Source organism: Notothenia rossii, assembly GCF_949606895.1.
Source record: "Notothenia rossii genome assembly, chromosome: 8".
NCBI classification, from domain to species: domain Eukaryota; kingdom Metazoa; phylum Chordata; class Actinopteri; order Perciformes; family Nototheniidae; genus Notothenia; species Notothenia rossii.
The window spans coordinates 81,755,821-81,768,407 of record NC_136906.1 but is presented as its reverse complement, the minus strand read 5'-3'; the positions used below and the strand labels follow the sequence as shown (position 1 = coordinate 81,768,407).

The window sequence follows — 12,587 nt, the reverse complement described above, 5'->3', positions numbered from 1 at the left end:
CCCCCGTCGCTCGCTTTCCCCCCTTCGCTCGCTTTACCCCCGTCGCTCGCTTTGCCCCCGTCGCTCGCTTTGCCCCCCCCGTCGCTCGCTTTTACCCCCGTCGCTCGCTTTCCCCCTTCGCTCGCTTTGCCCCCGTTGCTCGCTTTGCCCCTGTCGCTCGTTTTGCCCCCCGTCGCTCGCTTTACCCCCGTTGCTCCCGTCGCTCGCTTTGGCCCCAGTCGCTCGCTTTGCCCCCTTCGCTCGCTTTGCCCCCGTTGCTCCCGTCGCTCGCTTTGCCCCCGTTGCTCCCGTCGCTCGCTTTGGCCCCCGTCGCTCGCTTTGCCCCCTTCGCTCGCTTTGCCCCCGTCGCTCGCTTTCCCCCCGTCGCTCGCTTTGGCCCCCGTCGCTCGCTTTGCCCCCCGTCGCTCGCTTTCCCCCCTTCGCTCGCTTTGCCCCCGTCGCTCGCTTTGCCCCCGTCGCTCGCTTTGCCCCCCGTCGCTCGCTTTGCCCCCCGTCGCTCGCTTTGCCCCCGTCGCTCGCTTTGCCCCCGTCGCTCGCTTTGCCCCCTTCGCTCGCTTTGCCCCCCGTCGCTCGCTTTGCCCCCGTCGCTCGCTTTGGCCCCCGTCGCTCGCTTTGCCCCCGTCGCTCTCTTTGCCCCCCGTTGTTCGCTTTGCCCCCCGTTGCTCGCTTTGCCCCCCGTCGTTCGCTTTGCCCCCCGTCGCTCGCTTTGCCCCCCGTCGCTCGCTTTCCCCCCCCGTCGCTCGCTTTACCCCCGTCGCTCGCTTTCCCCCCCGTCGCTCGCTTTACCCCCTTCGCTCGCTTTGCCCCCGTCGCTCGCTTTGCCCCCGTCGCTCGCTTTGCCCCCTTCGCTCGCTTTGCCCCCCGTCGCTCGCTTTGCCCCCGTCGCTCGCTTTGCCCCCGTCGCTCGCTTTGCCCCCGTCGCTCGCTTTGCCCCCTTCGCTCGCTTTGCCCCCCGTCGCTCGCTTTGCCCCCGTCGCTCGCTTTGGCCCCCGTCGCTCGCTTTGCCCCCCTTCGCTCGCTTTGCCCCCGTCGCTCGCTTTCCCCCCTTCGCTCGCTTTGCCCCCGTCGCTCGCTTTCCCCCCGTCGCTCGCTTTGGCCCCCGTCGCTCGCTTTGCCCCCCGTCGCTCGCTTTCCCCCCTTCGCTCGCTTTGCCCCCGTCGCTCGCTTTGCCCCCGTCGCTCGCTTTGCCCCCTTCGCTCGCTTTGCCCCCCGTCGCTCGCTTTGCCCCCGTCGCTCGCTTTGCCCCGTCGCTCGCTTTGCCCCCGTCGCTCGCTTTGCCCCCTTCGCTCGCTTTGCCCCCCGTCGCTCGCTTTGCCCCCGTCGCTCGCTTTGGCCCCCGTCGCTCGCTTTGCCCCCGTCGCTCTCTTTGCCCCCCGTTGTTCGCTTTGCCCCCCGTTGCTCGCTTTGCCCCCCGTTGTTCGCTTTGCCCCCCGTCGCTCGCTTTGCCCCCCGGTCGCTCGCTTTCCCCCCCCGTCGCTCGCTTTACCCCCGTCGCTCGCTTTCCCCCCCGTCGCTCGCTTTACCCCCTTTCGCTCGCTTTCCCCCCGTCGCTCGCTTTGCCCCCGTCGCTCGCTTTGCCCCCGTCGCTCGCTTTGCCCCCGTCGCTCGCTTTCCCCCCTTCGCTCGCTTTGCCCCTGTCGCTCGCTTTCCCCCCTTCGCTCGCTTTGCCCCCGTCGCTCGCTTTCCCCCCTTTCGCTCGCTTTGCCCCCCCGTCGCTCGCTTTAACCCCCGTCGCTCGCTTTCCCCCTTCGCTCGCTTTGCCCCCGTCGCTCGCTTTGCCCCCGTCGCTCGTTTTGCCCCCGTCCGTCGCTCGCTTTACCCCCGTTGCTCCCGTCGCTCGCTTTGGCCCCAGTCGCTCGCTTTGCCCCCTTCGCTCGCTTTGCCCCCGTTGCTCCCGTCGCTCGCTTTGGCCCCCGTCGCTCGCTTTGCCCCCGTCGCTCGCTTTCCCCCCTTCTCTCGCTTTGCCCCATCGCTCGCTTTGCCCCCGTCCCTCGCTTTGCCCCCCGTTGTTCGCTTAGCCCCCGTTGCTTGCTTTGCCCCCCGTCGCTCGCTTTGCACCCCGTCGCTCGCTTTGCCCCCCGTCGCTCGCTTTGCACCCCGTCGCTCGCTTTGCCCCCCGTCGCTCGCTTTGCCCCCATTGCTCGCTTGATCTTGTTTTTAAAGACTGATAATGGAGTTTAACACTCTTTCTCTCTCTTATTCTGTCTTCTTCAAAATCATCAGCATTTCTGGCTCACATTCAAACATTTGACTTTTTAATTATTGGTTATTTTTATTATTTATTTAGAAAAACTGAATGGAAACTAGATTTCTTTTTGTTTTACAGAATGATTTTAATATGTATCTGCTTGTTTTAAAGTCTGATTGATACTGGAGTTTGAAGACCAATCAGATCTAGATTTCTATTTACATCTATATATAAACAAACAAGCTATAAATATAGATCCTTATTATTATTATTATAACATATTTATTTATTTGACATCATTCAAAGTAATTGCTTTCGGTCTGACGGAAAAAAAGTGAAATATCGACTTTATTTTTACGAATAAATAGTTTTTAAAAAAATATTTCTGGCTCACATTTAAACATTTTAAATGTGTATTTTTATTTAAAGAACTGCAAAAGGTGAGGCACAGTTCAACACTCACTTTATTCTTTGAATATATCTCTAGATATAAGTATTGACCCTTTCTTTGTGTCCGCCTGAGGAGTCGAACCAACCAGGACGTTTTACAGTGGAATCATAAAGTAGAACATTTTGTGAAGGTGACACTTCTCTCTTCTGCTGATCACCTCCTCTCTTCTTCCTCCGTAAATCAATACAAGCAGACAGATTTGCAAACACTGACAGAAAAGACACACACACACACACACACACACACACACACACACACACACACACACACACACACACACACACACACACACACACACACACACACACACACACACACACACACACACACACACACACACACACACACACACACACACACACACACACACACACACACACACACACACACACACACACAGTCTCAGATCTGGATCGATTAGTGACACTTGTCCTGAAAAACACCGCTTGAGCAAAATAGTTCCTTGATTGGGTGAACTAAGGTGAGTGTGCGTGTGCGTGTGCGTGTGTGTGTGTGTATGTGTGTGTGTGTGTGTATTTGTTTCTGAATGTGTGTGTATGCATGACGTCAGTGTGTGTGTGCTTGCGTGCGTGCGTGTGTGTGTGTGTGTGTGTGTGTGTAGTCCTATTAGGTCCATTTAAGTGGGTGTTTTGATGTTGTCAGGCCCTGAACAACTAGCGCGGGCACACACACACACACACACACACACACACACACACACACACACACTCTCTTCATCTGTCTTTTTTCATCACACACACACTTGTGTTGGCTATTCTGAGAACAAAGTGTTGTTACAACACATCTGTCGGAGCATGTGTCAGAAACAAGGCGGTGTGTGTGTGTGTGTGTGTGTGTGTGTGTGTGTGTGTGTGTGTGTACCTTGACTCTGCGGATGGCGTAGGTGTGTCCCAGCAGTTGATTGACAGGTTGTCTTATGTTCCTCAGGTCCCAAACACACACACTGCAGTCCACTGAGCCTGTGGCCACGATGTTCTGCTCACACACACACACACACACACACACACACACACACACACACACACACACACACACACACACACACACACACACACACACACACACACACACACACACACACACACACACACACACACACACACACACACACACACACACACACACACACACACACACACACACACACACACACACACAATTCAGCGTCATCAAAACACAGTTTTATTTATTTTAAAACTAAAGGACACGCAGTCTGAACACAAACTTGTGGGCGGGTACCTGGTCATATTTGCACCAATCACAGCTCAGGATTTCAGCCTTGTGTGCTGGGATGGCCAATCGGCACGCAGCACTCTTTACGTCCCAAATTCTGAGCGTCCCGTCTCCTGAAATCAAACAGAAAGAGAGAGAGATTTATTTTACACATTTTTAGATGTTTATTGTTTCTTCATATAATGTGCAAATTATTTTCTAGTATTTTTATTTTATCTTTTTATTTTTGGATGAATAAATTCAATTTTTTTGCACTTTTATTCTAACAATTGTTTTGAAAATATAAACATTTTATATAATTTTATTTCATTTTTACATAAAATATTCAGATCCTGAGTTACAGCACACATTTCCCCAGCACCCCCAGTTCAACCACAGCCCATACTGGTGGCATCTTAGAGTCATGCTGCCTTGCTCAAAGGCACTCAGGCTCCAATGAAAGAAGTGAAGAGCAGGCAACCAGGAATTGAAATGTAATCCAATTTGCACAACTGAACATTTAATTATATATATATATAAGATGGAGAGAGAAAGAAAGCAAGGACAGGTTAATAGAGGGGAGTACGGCTGCAAATTGGTTGTTTAAGCTTTTATTTTACGTGTGTGTGTGTGTGTGTATGTGTGTGTGTGTGTGTGTGTGTGTGTGTGTGTGTGTGCTCACGTGGAGGGTCTGCCAGCACTGCGACAGTCATAAAGCAGAACCTTCCTCCTCGTTAATTTCACAGCAGCTTCTGAAGCTGAATTCAAACTCTGCTTGGGCCAAAGTCAGTGAACGCCTCGTTTTGATTTAAACAAACAAGCAATTAAAAAAACTGCCACACCTGTTTAAAGTGAATATTTAATTTGAGCATCATAGAAATGGTAGATAAATAACTTTGGTGGAGGTGGAGAAAGTCATTTTTTATTCTGCTCATTCTTACTTTCATATTTGTATTTTGTGCCTAGCTGCCCCGGCTCTGTTGTGATTGGTCAACAGCTTACAGATATCCCGCCCCCTTAGCCTATCACTTACAATGTGTCAGAGCGCTAGCCAATAGGAGCGCGAGTGTTCCATAGTGATGTCACCAAGTTCCACAAGTAAACAAAGGAGTTCAATGGAGGCGGTGTGGGAGAGACACTCAGGGATTGTAGCCTCTGCAGACCATTTACATGCACTAAAACCTATAGAACTACAGGAGAGGGAACAGAAAACAGAATAGGGCCTCTTTAAATTGCTTTTAATCGACTAACGTTTCTCTGGAATACGGGAAAAAAATCATTATTCTACCATTTAATATTCACCAGTTGTACCTTTTTTTAAAGTAAGAGCTTAATTGGACTTTTAATAATGAGGCCTGTTTGTTCCAAAAAACAAATGTGGAATGATGATTTCTGTGCCAAATTAAATTAACTTTCTGCCGCCAACAAAACAAATGAGCTCAGTAGATTAACAGACTCTGAAGCAACGCCACCTCATTTTCATTTGGAATAAAAAGAACTGGCACCAATACTTCAGAGAGAATCAACAGGTCGGAACAAATCCTGGACGTTTGGTGAGAAGATTAAAGAGCTTCACCTCGTGTTCTCTGACCACCAGACTCATCCTAACATTCTCCTCCTCCTCTTCCTCTTCCTCCTCCTCCTCTTTAATGCCAACGATGGATGAAGCATCCTCCGCTTATCGATTCTTTCATAACAGTTTAACCCTCTTTTCTTCCTCCTGCTATTTATCACACACACACACACTCCTCGGCCATGTGCCACGTGGAAAACATGCCAACTAGGCAGTGTGTGTGTGTGTGTGTGTGTGTGTGTGTGTGTGTGTGTGTGTAACTTGCTGATGCAGCAGAGATACCAGGTGTAACAGAGGGAGACCCTTTTATAGACTCTAATGTGCTGCAGAACACACACACACACACACACACACACATACTCTCACACACACACACTCACACACACACACAGTCACGTTGAGCTACTTACTGATCTGGAACAACCTTAACGGACTGTACATTAAACACACACACTCACACACACAATTGATCCCTGAGAGGGTTGAAGGGGGGAACATTGCATTTAGCTGTTTGTGCTGACCTAACAGCTGAGTTTGTTATTCTTTATTCCGTGTTTCTCATCGTGTTGTAACTGGATGTCTTAAATATTTTAAATCACATTCAGAAAATGAAATGACGAATTGTTTAATAATCGGCCTCTTTAACTCAAAGTGAGTACTACCATGTTTAGTTATTTGTAAGCACTTTCAAACAGGAGATTCAATGAGCAGATTTGACTCACTTTTAAAGTCACACACACACACACACACACACACACACACACACACACACACACACACACACACACACACACACACACACACACACACACACACACACACACACACACACACACACACACACACACACACGCACACACACACACACTAGTGGAGGGAAAACATACACTAAACGTCTGAAATGTGTGTAAAAATGTCCAGAAAGATTTCCTGAATATTTGGGAAAAGCTGCAGAAATATTTCCAAAGCTAAATGTTAAAAATAACCGGAAACATTAGTGTGTAAATATCCTAAAAAATGACCAAACCTTAAGAGAAAAGAATATCTGAAACATGTAGAAATGACCATAACAAATGTAAGACTGTCAGACAGATACCACTTTCTGAACAACTTCTTTCACTTCAACATCTCCATCAGAGACCAAACATATCGACCTTCTGACTGTTGAGATATAAAACAACTCTGAGAGGAAAGCACTTCACTGATTGGCTCGTATTGATCCAATCAAGAGCTACGGTCACCATCTATACCTTGTTCAACAGCACGAAGAAGGAAGATAACTGATGCATTTTACCTTCCGTTTGTTTCTCAATAAAATCAACTAAGATGCCAAGATTAAATATTTACTTTTAATAAAACGTGTGTTTTAATGGAACCAAGACGAAAGAACAAATCCCTTTGTCTAAGACTGAGTCACTTTATGATGCAACTGAGCTGTTTTGTGAGTGTTATTCTATCTGATCTGCCAGTGCCAGACACATTTCAATGATATGTAAATTGAATTGACAATAATGTATTCCCAATCCCAATCTGAATAACAATTGGAAGAAATGCAATCTTAAAAGCCCTTAAACCTAAAAGAAATGTTGAATAAAGGCTATTTTATTTGTGCTTGATGTCCAACCAGATGCTGTTGATGATGCAATCTCCTCCAGCTAATCCCTCCCTCACAGATGCATGTGTATTTTGCTTTTCAAAAGATATTTTTTGTTGTCACGAGTTGTGTGGGAGAATGTAACAGCAAGGGTTTGAATGTGAAGCCAGAGAGCGGCATTCACACAGATTTACATGATTGTTCTTATTAGATGGAGCTGAGATACACACACACACACACACACACACACACACACTGCTGGATTGTTTCCTCCGCTGGCAGAGCAGCAATGTGGAGAAACATGCAGACTGGAGACATCGAGCTGCTTTTATTCTGAGATTATGTTCCGCTGTCGCTCCGGTTATTTTCTGTCAACAGTGAGAGAAAACCGAAGGGGAAAAAAGACAAATGATAGAAGCTTTGAGGTCAGTCTGTGGGGACTGAGCCTGGGAACAAGAGAGTTACGAGACAGAGACAAGACCAAAACTAGAGTGTACCAAGACCAAGACAAGAGTGTATTTGAACCGAGTCAAGACCAAGACTAGAGCGAACCAAGAATGTGTTTCTAAACCAAGACAAGACCAGTACGATATCTGGAAGGAGACGAGACTAAATCAGGAGTATATTTGGACCGAGTCAAGACCAAGACTAGAGAGAACCAAGAAAAATGAGTATCTAGACTGAGACAAGAGTGTAACTGAACCAAGAAAAGACCAAGACCAAGACAAAGGTGTTTCTAGATCCAACAGGACCAGGACAAGAGTGTTTCTGGAAGGAGACAAGATTCAATCAGGAGTATATTTGGATTAAGACAGGACCAAACAAGAGTGTATGTGGACCGAGTCAAGACCAAGACTGAAGAGAACCAAGAAAAAGGTGTATCTAGACTGAGAGTATATCTGACCCAAGAAAAAGAGTTCAGCAAGACCGAGACAAGACCAAAACAAGAGTGAATCCAGACCGCGATAGGACCAGGACAAGAGTATCTGGAAGGAGACGAGACTAAATCAAGAGTATATTTGGACCGGGTCAAGACCAAGACTGAAGAGAACCAAGAAAAAGGTGTAAATAGACTGAGAGTATATCTGAACCAAGAAAAGACCAAGACCAAGACAAGAGGGTTTCTAGAAAAAACAGGACCGAGACAAGAGGGTTTTCTGGACAAAGACAAGACCAAGATAAGACCAAGACAAGACCACAACGAGAGTTTATCAAGACTAAGACAAGAGTTTATCAAGAACTAAAAAATACCAAAACATCAGGTTCGAGACGAGACCAAGACTTTAAGGGTTTGAGACCAAATCAAATACAAATAATGAGACCAGTGCGAGTCCAACACTGCACGACACACTCAGTGAAATGTGGAACATGCAAACAATGGACACCACACTCAATTCAACTATATTGAGCATTACTTAAAAGCCAAGTATTCATCTCAAATGATATTTAAGACTAACATCAAGCCTGCAGAGGGTATCAGGGAAAAACCCTCAGACACCCGCTGTCTTCTGAAGGACCCCCGAAAACACTTTTAATGGGAAAAGAATGAAAGACAGATCCAGAAAAGCCAGAGAATAGAAGTGTAAGAAGATATGTGTTATTATTAGAATATTAGGCCTTGTGATCAGTAAACCACACCTACACACTTTCTGTTCAATCAAGCAACCTTTGTGTACTGCAGTAAAAGGTCAAAGACAAATATAACAAATGACATTAAGCTGTGTAACGATCAAGACTCTGCATCCATGCATCATATCTGCATGTTCTGCAAGAACAGGGAGAGTTCAGCTGCTGTTTACTGAACACACACACACACACACACACACACACACACACACACACACACACACACACACACACACACACACACGGAGGTGGGGGGTCTTGTGTGTGGCACTGAAGCAAATTGGGTGGGATGGAGAGGGGAGAGGAAACGAGGCAGCGAGGATCATGGGAAACCCTGATAAGCTTATCGAAAAGAGACTCCATCCGCCTCCTCGTATCTTCATCACTCTCCCCTTCCTCTTCCTCTCATCAAAGCAGGCGGTGGGTTTCCTCCTCACACCGACCGCAAAGCGACCGCCAGAGGGGAAGCCAATTCTCCACCGTACGCTAGCCTAGTTTGACAACTCATTATCTTCCATCCATCCGACCGCCCATGCGTTAAACCAGAAAAACACTTTGCCGTTTGTCTCCAGGAACTTGAACTCGTTCTGTGGCTCGATATCGTTCAAGTGACGGTTACAGTTACAGTGTTCATGTGCTGCTGCATGAACGGGCGATGATGCCTCATGTCATTCATGTTGGAGGTTTTAATATGGGCTTTCCAAACTGATAAGCAAGCAGGCCATTCAACATGTGTGACATGCATGTAGGTCTACAGGATCTGAATCTCAACGGGACCAACCTGGCTAATTAAAGGATAAATGAAATACCAATCAACACTATAAGGAATGTCTGCATAAATGCATCTTTTTTTATATTTTTCAAACGAGAAATGTACAGAAAAGGTTTAATCGGTAAACATAAATGCATCTTGAGTGTTGTTTTTATAGAGGGCGACTGTGGCTGTGAGGGAGTGTGGTCGTCTTTCAACCAGAAGGTTGTGGGTTCGATCCCAGCCCATGCAGTCAACATGTCGATGTATCCTTGGGCAAGATACTTAACCCTGAGTTGCTCCCGATGGCCAACGGTGTGTGAATGTTAGGTCCTAGATTAAGGTCCACTGCTCTGGGTGAATGACATGTAGTATGTAAAGCGCTTTGAGGGGTCTTAAAGACTGGATAAAGCGCTATATAAGTACAGTCCATTTAACATTTATAAATTACTACAAAAACAGTTGATCAAAATCTAACTTTCTGCTGTATTGTTTTAATAATGCTACAAAAAGCTAATGGCAAGTCTTAAAGGGTAGACGTGCAAACAATTATTTATATTTTTAAAGCTAATAAATCTGCAGAAAAGGCAGAAATATTTTTTGGACAGAATTTTGACTTAATTCTGATTTAATTCAGAATCAAGACTTTTTTCCAAGGATTCTGATTTCTCCTAATTCTGAGAGGTTCAGGAAATAACACGAGAGATTAAACGCAGAATAAAAGCAGTGAAACTCAGACCTCTGAATATTCTGAGTATAAAGTAAGAGTTCAGAGAATCTCTCACATGTGGCTCTAACCCTCTTCAGTTAGAACATATCATGGACCAAATTCTAAAGATATTAATTTTCTTAAAGCCCATGAAACTAAATTAACACCAACAAATTCTTACGTCATTCATTCGTTCACCTCTGCCTCCAGTATTCTGTGGAACTGTCGAGAGCTTTCTGTGTTTTTAATTGTTTTTGCGGAGGTGTCCAGTTTCTAATCACTTCCATGTTCAAGAAATTCACAAAAACTGCAGCGATGTTGCTTCTGACCCGTGAATGAAAGAGTTGAACCGAGGCGTTAGGAAAGTGAAAGAAGGGAAAGAGCAGAAACCTGCAGATATAATACATGAAGTGAAAGCTTCCGTGTAAAAAGCAGAACCTATAAAGGTTAGGAATTAATCTGCAGCTCCGCCTCGCTTCACCGCTATTCCTTTTTTAGTAAAACTTTATAGGGCAGCTCCCTCCCTGCTGACAAGAAGCAAGTCACACTGATATACACCTGGACACCAGCAGGAGAGGACTCTTTAAAGTAGAGACACTACATACTGATATACACCTGAACATCAGCAGGAGAGAACTCTTTAAACTAGAGACACTACATACTGATATACACCTGAACATCAGCAGGAGAGAACTCTTTAAAGTAGAGACACTACATACTGATATACACCTGGACATCAGCAGGAGAGGACTCTTTAAAGTAGAGACACTACATACTGATATACACCTGAACATCAGCAGGAGAGGACTCTTTAAAGTAGAGACACTACATACTGATATACACCTGAACATCAGCAGGAGAGGACTCTTTAAAGTAGAGACACTACATACTGATATACACCTGAACATCAGCAGGAGAGGACTCTTTAAAGTAGAGACACTACATACTGATATACACCTGAACATCAGCAGGAGAGGACTCTTTAAAGTAGAGACACTACACACTGATATACACCTGAACATCAGCAGGAGAGGACTCTTTAAAGTAGAGACACTACATATTGATATACACCTGAACATCAGCAGGAGAGGACTCTTTAAAGTAGAGACACTACATACTGATATACACATGAACATCAGCAGGAGAGGACTCTTTAAAGTAGAGACACTACACACTGATATACACCTGCACATCAGCAGGAGAGGACTCTTTAAAGTAGAGACACTACATACTGATATACACCTGAACATCAGCAGGAGAGGACTCTTTAAAGTAGAGACACTACACACTGATATACACCTGAACATCAGCAGGAGAGGACTCTTTAAAGTAGAGACACTACATATTGATATACACCTGAACATCAGCAGGAGAGAACTCTTTAAAGTAGAGGCACTACACACTGATATACCCCTGAACATCAGCAGGAGAGGACTCTTTAAAGTAGAGACACTACATACTGATATACACATGAACATCAGCAGGAGAGGACTCTTTAAAGTAGAGACACTACACACTGATATACACCTGCACATCAGCAGGAGAGGACTCTTTAAAGTAGAGACACTACACACTGATATACACCTGAACATCAGCAGGAGAGGACTCTTTAAAGTAGAGACACTACATACTGATATACACCTGAACATCAGCAGGAGAGGACTCTTTAAAGTAAAGACACTACATACTGATATACACCTGAACATCAGCAGGAGAGCACTCTTTAAAGTAGATAGAAAGTCGAGCAACAGAAAGATAAGCGACTGAACTGGATATCCCTGAATGGAATCATCAGGTTTCAGGAACAGAAACAGACGGAGAGATAAAACATAATGTGTTTCTGCTGCAGGTCAGAAAACAGACGGCAGCTCGTGACCTTTTCCTCTCACAACAAGAACAGCTTTCAGGTTATTTTCAGACTTTAGTTGTTTCAACTCTTTCTAAAACTCAAGCTGTGCCCTCATCCGGTTCATTGAGTTTAATATTTAACCTACATGTGTATTTTGGTGGAGAAATGTAAGATGTTTAGTTTCCCCCGATTTGTTTTGAAAGTCTGTTTATGTTTTATTAATTATAGATCAGAGTTTAAGTTATTGCGCAACGTGGATCCAGGGTAAATCTATTTAATGAGTTTTATTAATGGCTTGTTTTTTTAAATATGAATCCACTTGTGTTTGAGTACTTATTGTATAAACTCATGTAGAAAGTACGAATTAATTATAAATATGTTTTACTTTAATTAATTTTTTATTTAAATCTTTTTTTTCCTCTTTTTATTAAATGTATTTTAATTAATATTTTAATTTTATTTGACATTTTAATTTAACTTCTTGTGTTTTAATAAATATATTTATTTTATTTTATTTTTTTCATTCCAACTGTTTAGATAATTTTTTATTCTATTTTTTTTTTTATATCTGTATTTTATTTACTAATAGAGCCAAAGCAACACAACCCTACAT

The 12,587-nt window shown here is 44.9% G+C and overlaps 1 protein-coding gene across 2 annotated transcripts in view; it reads right to left on the bottom strand.

The window, feature by feature from the left end:
• The window catches only part of pex7 (peroxisomal biogenesis factor 7), a 45,949-nt gene that overhangs the window by 15,511 nt on the left and 17,851 nt on the right, over positions 1–12,587 (bottom strand). For both annotated transcript variants that reach the window (XM_079646403.1, XM_079646404.1), the window contains exons 7-8: positions 3,900–4,006; positions 3,522–3,635 (exon numbers count right to left, since the gene is read on the bottom strand). In XM_079646403.1, the coding sequence (XP_079502529.1) occupies positions 3,522–3,635; positions 3,900–4,006 (221 nt within the window). The remainder of the gene's footprint in view (positions 1–3,521; positions 3,636–3,899; positions 4,007–12,587) is intronic.